We start from the raw sequence: 13607 nt of genomic DNA on the forward strand, positions 1-13607 counted from the left end.
CCAGTTGGTGAGTTTGTGAGCCTTCTTGATTTAACACAGAATGACCCCCATTAAAATTGTATATTCACTGAATCATCACTAATCCCAATGCTATTACTAACTTCTGTCAGTCGGTGGTGTTTCATTATAATATTTTGCAATTCTTTAATAACAAGTAGAGTAGCCTGCAAACCGGTTTTAACCAGATCACTGTGTATATATATATATATATATATATATATATATATATATATATATATATATATATATATATATATATTGGGAACTATACATACTACTCAAAAGCAACCATACTTTTTTTTTTTTATTGCTGGATTTGATATTAAATGGCCACTGAATCTGAATCCAATATACATAATAGTATCACCAAAATTTTGCAAAATTATATTTATACAACAAATATGAATCTGAAAAGATGAAATAATAAAAACCTTTCTTAAATATGTTTCACAAGCATTTGAATACCTAACTGATTATTATAAATATATCATTGTTTATTTTTAGTTGAAATTTGTTATAGTATAAAAAATAAATTTAATGTAATAGAAAATAACATTAATTTTGATTCTTCAAAAAGATAAAGTTAATAAATCCAAAGTTGCCCATAACTGTACGTTTACAAAATAAGTACAAATTATGGAACTTGCAGAAGTAAAACACTGAGATCATGATGTATATTAAGACTACACAAACTTTTGGTCTCCCCAGAAATCATATTAAACCACTTTTAATATTGATATATCCCGCTTTTAATATTAATATTATTTACAGTAGAAAATTTCTGTAAATCATGTTCACTTTCAACAAAGTATCTTGGATTGTATCAATTTTATACTCTGTATTTGGAAGTCAAGAAGACATAAGATTTATTTACCTGAGTTATCAAATCAAGTAACCAAAAATTATTTTTAATTATCTTTAACAGTTTTCTTTTATTAAAAAAAAAGTAACAGTTTTACAATCCCTGAGTTCTGTCCTTAAAATTGTTTAAAAGATCATTTTATCCCATGTTAGTACCATTTGAGTGCATGACTAAGATAAGTGCATAGGAACTGATAAAGTTATTATTACTACTTATTTTATAATAGTGCTCTACATTCTACTCACTGTGGAATAAGGGAATTATAGGTAAAGTTTAATAAATGAGAATAAAAAAAAAAAATAACACAACATTAATAATGAAACTTTACTAAAAAAGAAAAAAAAAAACAAAAATTAACTTTTGCCTTAATTTGTTATGCAAATTGCTGCAAAAGCAGTTAACAATAATTCTTTTTCACCTACTCTGTGAAAGCACAGCCATGGTTGAGGAACACACATTTATAATACCAATTTAATTATTTTTTTAAATTTATTTTGATTTTCTGTTTTTTAATAATTGTATGGAGTTGCAGTATAAAATCAAGTAGCAAATTAAATTTTACCTTTTATTTTATTATAAATCAAAAATGCAACTGGAAGACAGAATCAACAAAATGAATGGAAAAATTTATTTTTAGCAAAAAAATATAAAAAATTATCATAATAGAGTGTGGTATTCAGTCATCAATTGTTTATACAAATCAAATTATGTTTAAAATTAAAACAATTCTTATTCTAAGAACAATTAGTGTATTACGTGGTTACAGTTTAACTGTTTGTTATTCTCTGTGAACTCTTTTCAATACGAAATATTGATGCAAAACATTTCATGTCTCTCTGTAATACTGTATTATCATAAAGGATGGTGTGATTTCTGTAGCTCAGATCAAAGCATTTGAGACATTTCGATAAATTATTTTGGGTGAAAAACTCTACCCAAAAAGTTTGCATAACAGCCATTTTAATCACTGCATCAGTCTGTGTATTGTTCCTTACATGTGTTTCCTTTTTTTACTATGTTCTCTGTTCTAGAAAAAGCACAGAGTGTTTTGCCAAACTGAAGTCTATAATTTTAGTTTAGTGTATTTATGAAATGCAGGCATCACATGAAAACAGTGTTGGTTCAATCAATTCAAAGAAACAGGGTCTGTTCTCAAATAAAAATTTCTTAGAACACCACAAGTATAAGAAGAAAGTGTTGAAGAAATTAGACAATCCACAATCAAAAGTCATAATAAATCTATTGTTCATTGAAGCCTTAAGTTACAAATTCAAAAAGAAAACAACCATTCATAAAGTTCTATGCAAAATATTGAATACATACACTTGTATACATACAGAATTTAGTCACTGCAAGAAATGAAGTCATCTGATACAAAGAAAAAAATCATTTCCAGTTCACTTTGAAAATTATAGATGAAATTAGTGAAAATGAATATCATTTTTAAATGATGTGATTTTTTTTGGATAACTAATTTTTCACATTAATCTAACTGAAATCTGTATTAAGAATATTACTAAACACAGTTCATGAATATGGAGTTCTGAAAACATACTTATAATTTTTTAAAAAGCATTTGACATACATAAAGTTAATGTTTGGTGTGGTTTAATAAAAAATCATGTAATTCAGCCTTTTTTCCTTGCTTAAAAGACTATTTATGGAAATATTTATGTTGATATGTTAAATAACTGTGAATTTCTTCCACTGGATGACCCAAAAATATACGTAGTTATTTCCAACAGTCATGCACAACCATGGTTAAATGCTTTCATTGCCAGGCTTTCAACAAAAGGTTTTCAGACGTGCTGAGAAGGCCTTGCATCTGACTTCCAAGAAGTTTGGACCTAACTCCTTGTGATTTTATTTTTTTGGTGATACCTTAAAAATATAGTTTACTCATAAAAATTACTTGATCTGAATCACTTTAAGAATGAATTAAGGAATCAATTACAATCATAACATAAGTTATATCATGTATGGGCCGAAACGGAATATTAATCAGACATTTTCAGAGCAACAAAGTGTATACAAAATGAAGTTTATTATTTAACAAAGCTACTTGAGATGGAGAATTTGAAAAATAAAACAATATAACTAAATATTTTTGTTTAGTTGATTCTTTAAACTTCATCATTCTTTTATTATGACCCTCTATTTGTCTGACTGTTTCATATGATCATTGCTTTACTGTAGGTTATTAATCATAGCATGTTTTTAAAACATATTCGAAGAACTTGGAATATAGTTCATCTGGTTTCAAATATCTCATAGTTATTATTTTACTACTTGATTGAGAAAAGGTATTTTTAAGTTACCATGAATTCTTGCCCTCGTGTTATTTTAGTTAAAAGGTTTACTTTGTTTTTTGTTACATTTGTTTTATAAATCTAAAATTACTGATTAGTGTATTAATTAAAAATAACTGCATATGTTGGATTTAGAACAGAATTTTTTTTTTACAAATTAGTAATAAGTATTTTTGCTTTTCTTTAATTAACCTTAAAATACAGTAACATGCTAATTAATCCGAATACAGTGAGTGAAGTTTTTGTTTATTTCAATGTTATGGCTACACTGCTTGAACACACCCATTCTTTAAGTTGTCTGTGAATTATGAGGTTATTGTTCTTTAGTCATTTAGCAATTCTTATGATATAAATAGTGTTTTGTGAAAGTTTGTTACATTTTTTTTTATTACAAAATCAAATTTTCATATTTTTTGTTCTGTGTTTCTTGAATTTATATAATAATGGCCATAAGTTCAAGAAAGCATTCAAAAATTGTTTCTCTTTCTGAACATACCAATAGGATACAACAATAAATTGCTTCTGAGTGTGGTGCTGTAGGTTCAGTGAATGCTATTTTAAAACAATTTAAAGAAACGTTCCTTTTCACATCAAAGGGAAGGCAAACGAAGTATTAAAAAAAAAAGTTATTCCAACACAGTATCGGTTATTAGTGAGAAAAAGTAAACTTGATCCAAAATTATTTTCTATTGACTTAAATCAAGAAATAGCAGCCAGTGAAACAGATTTACACATGGTAACTGTTGGACATTGACATCTTGCAGCTGGACGAAATGCTCATTGACCAACTGAAAAAACAGTTTTTATTACCAGGAGTGTGCAAAAAAAAGCTCTTGTGAACCAAAGAAGACTGGAAAGAGTCATATTTTTTCCCAAATAATCACTTTATGTTCAGGGACAAAGGGTTCTCCATATGTTTGAAAATCCTCAGACTTAAACCCAATTGAAAATCTTTGGGAAATTATCAAAAAATGAATTGTTCCATATGAAATGAAATGAATTTATTTCATTAAAACAATATAGCGATATGGTTTCTTGATGAAGAAATCAAAAAAACATGTGTAGTACGCTTGTTGAATCCATGCCAAATTATGTACATGAAGTGATTAACAATAAAGGAGGGCATACTAATTACTAAAAATACATAAATTGTACAGGTATGATTTTTTCCTAAATAAAGTTAATTTTTAAAATAATATTTGCATTCGGATAAATTTTTATGCGACTGCAAATATTTTACTTATGCATTTAGTACCAGAGTTGCGATGAGCTCAGAGAATTTTATTTTTTGAGACAAGGCTAATTAACTTTACAAAAACTAATTTATACTAAATAAAGTTATTTATTCATCTTAAAGATTAGTTAGTATATTCTCATTGCACTTAAATGTTGCATGATTATTTATTTGTCCTTTAACACCTAAATTTGTGACTGCAAAAGTTGTTCCAGCTAATGGTTGTTTTTGTAGTTGACTGGAATTTAGGCCATCCTTCATACTTGTTATAAAAAGAATATCCATAAATTTTCCTCCAAATGTTACTGATGTTATTTTCTCAACTGGCAGCTTCAGCGTCTTCAACAATTTCTTTTTGTTTGGATCAACATGTATAACCTGTCACAGCAACAGTAATGATTTATTTTAATTCATGTTTGATATAAGTTGATGAAACTTGTTTGAGAATTTTTAATTTCACAAAGTTTTAACTCCACTGTTATAAAAATATGTGGGAAGGCTACACTACTGGTAAAAATTATATTTCATAAGAACAACAAATTAAAAAAATACTAATAGTAATGTAAATAACTTCATAAAGTGATTTTAAATATTAAAATAAAAAATGTAATATAAAAAAAATGAAACCACCTTAATAAACTAAAAAAATATGATTTTTCCGTTTTCAGAACTCATGTTTTTGAATCAAATTAACAATGTACTACCCCTTAAACTTATGCCAACTTAAAAATGTATAAGTTTTTTTTTTTTTATTCCTGTGTTATGTTGCAATCTAATCAACTAGTGAACAGTAACCGGGCCAGCCCTAGTGTCTTTGCTGCTGTACACAAACCCAAAAAATACTGTTCCCAAGTTTCAAAAAAACTTTAAAATTAAAAAAAAAAACAGAATTATAAAAGAACCATGTTAACCAGAAAAATGACAAATATTTGAAGACAATAATACTAATACAGCTGTATGGAAAATTGTTTAAGTGAAAAACAAAATTTATATTTTGTTTTAATGGGCTAACAATAACAAACTTACAAACTAAAACTAGTACCTACTATTTTCAGAGAAATTTAAATATACTTTTAAAACTATAAACAAAACTAGTACAATCATAATATTATTGTACTAATAAATAGTAAATAATATCCTCTTGTTTCAAATAATCAAAATATATTTTTGTGGGTTGTGTTTATTTTTTTTTGTGCTCTAGTTTAGGCGGTTTTGCCACTGTAGGCAGTCGCCTAGGGCCGGCCCTGACAGAAAGCAACTCCCACAGTCCATTGATTGAAGATGATGTGTAAATGAGATGTAGTCTTGAATGGACTCAGGCCAACCATTCCTGAGACATCCTGTTAATTGAACCCCAACCTCCAAAGTACACCGGTACTCACAGTTTAGTATTCAAAACCATATAAAAGTAACTAACCCTTAGTAGGATTTGAACCCCAGAACTTTCGACTTTGAAAATGAGCTGTTAAACAAGTGATTTTACAACAATGAGTTATCATTAGACCAGCTTGGTGATTTAAAATTTATAAATGAATTGAGAGTTTTATTTTTAGGGTATTTCATGAAGTTGGTTAGTTCTGAAGCTGGATAGTTTTATTTTTATGTTAAGTGGATAGTCTTATAAACAATACCTAAATCTTGATAAAAATAAGAAAACGATTGTAGAGAATTGATGTAGACTATTTTGAGGTGTGAGTACCACCACTCTCTAGAGTGGTGGAAAATTAATTTTTTACCCTAAGTTTCCAACTAATTTTCTTGAACTGTTGCATGAAATTACTTTGAACACCAGATTGATATAAAGTACATCGTTATTCCATAACAATTTGATACTCAGCAATGATGAAAATAAAAATTATTTTCAAATAATGTAATTTTTCATTTAAAAAACCGTCAACTTAGGTTATCTGGAAAAACTTACAGCAGACCACAAGATAAATTTTTTCTACAAAGACAAGAATCAATAAAATCAGTCCATTTTATAAAAAAAATAATAAATAAAATTTGTGCAGACAAAGAATTTATGCAGGATAATGAGAATCTCTTCCTTTTTTGTAGTAGTATAATACTAGGTCTTTTGGTTTTTCTTTAATAACATCCTACATTATTTAAGTACAATTCTATTAATTACTACCAATGTTACTTCTTCAAATCATTGTATTATTTTTAACAGGTATTTTTGAAGTTATATTTCATGCCTTAATAAATTGATGAATTTTTACTCTCTTCTGGTAAGGTACATAAAATGCATACATACATAAACATATTGTAAGCGATTGTGTACAACAATTTTCTTTCTTATGGAAATTATTATGACAATTTATAGATATATAAAGTAAGGTATAATGTGTCAAATATCTCATTATACAAAAGTTTTCTGGTATTTATGAAGTTGATCTTTGAATGATTCAAAAGTGATTGATAACATTTTCATGTTAATGAATTATGTTATCTTACCCTAGAAGCACCCCAGCAAGCAATCCACAGATGATCATTTTCATCTATTGTCATGCCATCTGGAAATCCAGGCACTTTTTGTTCTTCCATATCAAATATGACACGCCTGTTACCTGAAATTAACAGATAAAATAATTTTTATTATTTACAAAATAACACTTATATTAATATGTATAAATTTAACAAAATTAAAGAAAAGTATGTGCAAGATTTATTGTGATATTTGTTAACATTTATTTCAATCCAAAGTATGGGGTCATCTTGATTGTTATTTATGATGACAAAGAAGTTTTATACTTGTATTTCTTCATATGTCTATAGAACAAGCTATATGAGTTATTATTTTATTAAAGAGTGGTTATGATGGCTTTGCCTTTGGCCATTCTTTTTTGTTGTTAGAATTCTAATTATAAAAATTTTAACTAGTGAATTTAAAATTAACATTGATACATGTTGAACTCTTCTCACAGCAAAGGATACAGACACTTACTGCTCCTGACTAAATTAAGCAGCTCTGGTTATTTTACAGACTTCCAACAATCTTGTCATTTACTCATTCACCATTGTGAACTAAAAAAATAAATTCTATTCTTCAGCATCTTTAATCCATTTTATTATCCTAATAGACACTTGTAGCTTTTGAAACTATTTATAAGATCTTTTTGGGATCAATCAGAAATGTTCTGCTTCTAGTTTCCTCATAAAATCAATCAAGATTTTATTATTTATCTAGACTACCCACTCAATAATTTACTTTTTCCTAATTCAGACATTTTCTTTCAATTATAGTAGGCCTGTGGTAGTAATATTTATTTGTACAATAACTGTTTAGTTATATTAAGTAAATTTCTAAAATCTGTCTGCAAAAATTCTTAGCACTGACCTCATCTGATACACTAATAAAGAATAGTAATAGATAACACACTACATTTAAGAAATATATTTAGTATGATTTCATAAAATCATACTAAATCATTTGTTTTAATCAAGAAGTAAAATTTTATAATTTTGCATTTTTGTTATATATTTTTACTTTGAATATAATTTGACTACTTCACTTTTTTGAGTAATTAGAAATTTATTTATTTAAAAAGAAAATATAACTATAGTAAGACATAAATTAAAAAAAAACAAGCACAAAATTTGATGTCTCATCTCAAACTAAGATTATGGAATTTTGTAGCAAATGACCTGTATGTTTAAAAAGTGGTGATAAAATTTTTAGAGCAGGTTAATTAATTTAACTATCTTTATGAATTATCATATTATTTATAGTATGATATCACCAGAAAGATTGATAGTTTTAGCGTAGTATTTTGAACAATTATAAAAAAAATGTAGTTAAGAAAACGCATGCAAGGGTGGCAAAATACAAGAAATATGTGCGATTGTTGGCTGCAAGAATCTAATTCTTGTTCAGATAAAAAAGAAGAAATTAATTCATTGCATAAAAATTATAAACTTGGAAAACAGTATTAATTTACAGTTGTTTACAATTTAAACAATAACCATACGCATGCTAATCTAGCCTTGAGGTGGCTCATTGTGCTGAAACAAATAGTTAAAGATTATGCATTACAGGCAGACTATGAATATTTGTAAGTATACTGTGATGTTTATTTTAACTTTGTAAATTGATTTGTAAAAACCTGCATGTTGTTTTTAACTTTTTAATTTTATTTTTGGATCTGTTAACACTAAATTTTTGTATATTTAAATTCAGGCTTGTGTACAGATATTTTAATATATTTTTAAAATTAACACTATCCTTGTATTTTTTTAATTACAGTGCCTAAATAAATATCTAAAAAAAAAGCTGGCAACACAGTTGTAGGGTCTTTCCCGTCATGCAACTTTTTTCTCATGCACAGCTTACATGGACAATTTAATTAAAAATATTTATCATTTTATTTAAGTATAATATTTTTTGTTTATTTAATTCAATGATTCTAACTACAGTTTGCACACATATCGTGTTTCATTTGTATGGGTGTGGTACTAGCAACCACTTTAAATACCTTTTTTTACTTTAAATATTATTCATTTATTTAATTCTACAGCTCACCTGTGATGTTACAACATAGCAGATGACTACAGCAGCTATATGTCAGTGCTACATTGGTACTCCTTGTGGTAAGAGGGGGATACTATTGACACAGTATTCCCACTTAGCCACTAGTTTATTAAGAGCATTGTTTGGGATGGGATGCGATTTTGAAAATATTATTTTTTAATTGTTAACAAATGTGTCTAAAAAAAAATAAGACCTTAATTAGGAAAAGTTTTGAGATACTGAGGGTGACCTTGCTCTACAGTTTCACTTCCTTGACCTTTTAAGTTGTAATTTTAATGGCATCAATGCCTCCATATAAAGAAGTAATCTGACCAAGTTCGGTCAAAATCAGTCCAGTAGTTCTGTAGATGAAGGTGATGCAGAGGGCAACATCGAACGTACATACGAACATCTGGAAAATTTCCATCTGGTTTTTGTGTTCCTTAGGTGTCAAAACATCAAGATCCGGTGAAAACCGCATATGCCCAAATTGGACCGATTACAATACTTTTCCTTCTAGAGCTATTGCTCTGCTGTAGTGTTAGATGGGAAACTAAAAATTAATGGAATTTCTGGACCAATTAACCTACATATTTCAGCTTGAATGTGAACTGAAGTTCACAGCATCATAACACAACTGGTCTATAGAATATTAATCACTTAACCCAACCAATATTTATTTAAAAAATAAAGTAATGTTTAAATACTTTTAAAGTCTTTGTTTTTAACAAAGAACAGTGAACCACAAAGTAATTTCCTGACATATTTGACATACATATACCATTTTCTAACAGATTGTTGTACTGAGTTCAATGATAATTTATAAACTACCTAATTAAGAATGATTTTAAATCCATAGAAGACTTAATACTAATATAAGCTAACTTATTCACAAAAAAAACTTTTAGTCATAAAACTTGTCATACTAATTGTCCCATTGTAGTCAAAGGTATCTATGCGTCGAGTGGTTGAATCTATATAAAACAGAAGACTACCATTACGAGACCAAGCCATTCCATTAGAGATAGTCACGAAATCTAACCTCTGCTGCATTTCACAGCCTTCAGTAGACCAACTGTAAAGTGCTGATTGGTTAGGTCTTACTTGGCCACTTCCTGGTGGAATTTCACTTCCCATTGTACCTGCAAATAGGAAAATTTGAAATTAATTTACAGATTGTTGATTTATTTTGGTTTTCCGTAACTGTGTAACCCTGATGAAACACTATACATTATTAATACTTTTATTCTCCAATGATTACAATACATTCTTCTAGCATTAAAAATTGGTTATTTGAGTTGTTAACATGCTAATTTAACTTTACTAGCTAATGAAAAACAACTAAATTCTTAAAGAATTATCTCAGCTCTGTACAGGTACTTTTATAACTATAGTAAGACTAAGTCCTTCTGTAACTATAGTGGACTGTAAGTCCATGTACAGTCCATCAGTCCCTTCAAGGCCAGGCCAACTTGAATCAAGGTTTAACAGCTTCAAAAAAAAAAAAGCTACTGCAACAGTTGATTGCTGTTTACACTAACCTCTCATTCAATTATTACAGTAAAATTACAAAGATGGCTAAATTCATTCTCAGGGATAGATATCAAAAGCAGATTTATGTAAATAAAAAATTTCATGCAGAAAAAAGTCTTGCTGCTATAGAAAGAGACTTATGTTATATTTGAAGTATATGAACTATTTTTGTAATAGGTAATGATGCTTAGCTTTGAAATTAGATAGTGAAAGCCAGAATGACCAAGAATGTACACTTTTAAAATGTAGTTTATACCCATATTTCTAAAGTGTAGTACATTGTAATAGATTACATTCATTTATCTATTTTTGTATAAGAATCTTGAATTAGGAAATAATCATTGGTAAAAGAAGGGTTTAAGCAAATTCAATTATCATAACATGATATTAAGATATTATTTGGATCTGATAGTACCATTCGTATGTTACTAAAGAATGCATAGAATTCTTGTTGGATCCACTTCTATTTTTATTTATATATCACTGAAAGTAAAAATATTTACTTCAAAATGGAAAACTTTTAGAGTAATTCAATACCTAAGTCAGGGAAATTGAAGAAAGATTTGTAATTTCTGGCCCATTTCTACTTTAAATGCTTCATAAAAGTAAACATGTAATCTATAGAAAGATTTTTAACAGAATTGAGTACCTTGTTACTCATTTCCAGTGTTGATTTATGCCTGGTCATTCCATTGTGATGATTTTCTCTTTTAATCTAGGATGTGTCATATGAACTGGACAGTAATTCATGTACAGATGCTATTTTTATTGTATTTTAGAAGACATTTAACAGGGTAGATCATAATATTCTGTAAAAATATTACAAAAAATTGGGTTCTCAGATGACCTAATAACCTTTGAAAATTATTTGAAGGGTGTGCCTTCTTAGAAAATGAAGTATTCATTCATTAGCAGCTCAGGGAAGTAACCTGGACCTTCTTTATCCGATATTTATTGTTGATTTATCCCAAAGTATTAATAAATCTAAATGTTTGCTGATACATGAACATTTATAGGCTAGTCATTGATATGAGGATTTTAGGTTGTTTAAAATTGATATTGATAATGAAGCTGCATGGAATTTAATAAGTTAAAATTAAGTATAAATGAAAATTATTAGTTTTCACTCATAAACCGTAACACAGTATACTAATTACAGGTACAAAATAACAAACTTGAAGTAAGATCATAAAGTACTGCTTGATCCCTGTCTTATGTACAAATAACAGGCGGATCAAGCATTACCTAATGCCAATAGAAATCTTGGTTATGTAATGAAAAATACAAAACATTTCTTCTATAATGGTATAATAATAAAATTACACAGTATTCTGGTCAGGAGTACAATGTAATATTGGGACAGTCATGTGGAATCAACAGAATGAATTTTCAATAACCTTTTAGTTATTTATTTTTATTAAAAACGTATCTTAGAAAAGAAAAATTATATAAAATTAGTCTTAATGAATAAAATCCTTATGAAAATTTTATTTCATTGATTTTAATTATATTTCATTAATTTCTTTTATACTCTTACAGCTAACTTAATTACAGCTCAGTGAATTACATATCAGTCATACCTGGATTATTGTTATATATATATAATTATTGAATATATAGATTATTGTTTTATATATATATATATGTATGTGTGTGTATATACAATTCATCAACATATTGACCACTGTGTTAAAATAATGTATTATTACATGAAATATAGACCACCAAAAACCAGTAATTAGGCAAGTTAAATTTGCAGTATTAATTTCCAATAACTAATTTTCACACTATCCCACATCTTCAGTCTATATTTAAATTCTACATCTATTACATTTTTTAATTTTTTTTCTATCATTTTATTTGAAATTATGTTTTTATATTTTAAAATAATAATAATGTTTAACTTATCTAACTATTGTGTTTTGGTGATTTATATTTCATATAGTATTAAATATATGTATTTTATATATATAAACAAAATATGACATCAAATATTGTAGCAATTCTCAGTTGATTATGCCCCTTAATCCCTTTAATTGCGAAATAACACTGAATAGTTTCTGTGTTCATTAGTTAATTTAAACACTTATGTACTAGACTTGCATATGAGTTTACTTCTTACCTGCCCATAAAAGGCCAGAAGGATCAGCTTTTGCATCATTAAGTCTGTTTCCTGGCTTGCTTTTGTCAATTGAACTGATAGAATGTAATTCATAGTTGTCACTCACACCATCCCATGTTAAAATTTCAACATTCAACCCTAATCCTATCACAAATTTATTTTTTTCCTTTTTTATTGGAATTATAAATGACACTGTATCATCTGGAATACAAAAAAAAATAATATTTTTTAAAAAATGTGTGTCTATAATTATTGTATGAGTAATATCTAATTATAGCACTAAATAAAAATGGTAAACACTTTAAACTGTAATTTTTAACTGATGCAGTTGATGCATCATCACCTGCATCATAAAATTATAAAATCTAATGTTAATAAAATTGATTAGTTTTGTCTATTTTTCCTTTAAACTAGTTTACTATATCAGTTTCAAACAAAACAAATAGGAAATGAATATGCTATAACCAAGTGATTGTAGGCAGTAGGACATGAAAGACCTGTCACTTAAAAAAAATGATAGCCATTCTCAAAAAATAACAAGCATCTCTTGCTACTTTGTAATATAGTTTCATGTTGACCTCTTTACTGAGCAAGGGCATCTCTTTAATTATTTTAGAAATGTTAATATATGTGTAATTTAATTTAAAAATAATAAACCAATTTACAACATTTTAAAAGAATATATTTTCATTAATTTATTACATGGAAGGGTAGTTATTTATAATTGGTAACACAAAGTGAAATTATTTTATAATGTGAAATACTAATAGAAAGTAATTGTGAAATTTTATTGTAGATTTAATTTATTTGAATTGTTAAAATAAAACAAATTTTTAAAGGTAGTTTGTTATGAAAGTAGAAGTGGAGCTCTGAAATAATTAATTTTAGATTACTTATAGCAATGTAATTATAAAATGCTCCTGTGAACTTATCTCACTTTACTTTTTGTCTATTGTACCAATTTAAAATGTAGGCAGTTCACAACTTGATTTACACGTATTATTCAGCTTTGTTTATTGGTAAATTTTAGAAAAATC

The 13607-nt window shown here is 27.4% G+C and overlaps 1 protein-coding gene across 2 annotated transcripts in view; it reads right to left on the reverse strand.

Annotated features, from left to right (window-relative positions):
- Positions 1-1171: 1171 nt before the first annotated feature.
- The window catches only part of LOC142320784 (regucalcin-like), a 96249-nt gene continuing 83813 nt past the window's right edge, over positions 1172-13607 (reverse strand). For both annotated transcript variants that reach the window (XM_075358767.1, XM_075358771.1), the window contains 4 exons: positions 12571-12771; positions 9842-10057; positions 6863-6975; positions 1172-4783 (listed from right to left, as the gene is read on the reverse strand). In XM_075358767.1, coding sequence (XP_075214882.1) covers positions 4523-4783; positions 6863-6975; positions 9842-10057; positions 12571-12771 — 791 coding nt within the window. In that variant the 3' untranslated portion in view covers positions 1172-4522. The remainder of the gene's footprint in view (positions 4784-6862; positions 6976-9841; positions 10058-12570; positions 12772-13607) is intronic.

The sequence above is a fragment of the Lycorma delicatula genome, chromosome 1, assembly GCF_047948215.1.
Source record: "Lycorma delicatula isolate Av1 chromosome 1, ASM4794821v1, whole genome shotgun sequence".
NCBI classification, from domain to species: Eukaryota; Metazoa; Arthropoda; class Insecta; order Hemiptera; family Fulgoridae; genus Lycorma; species Lycorma delicatula.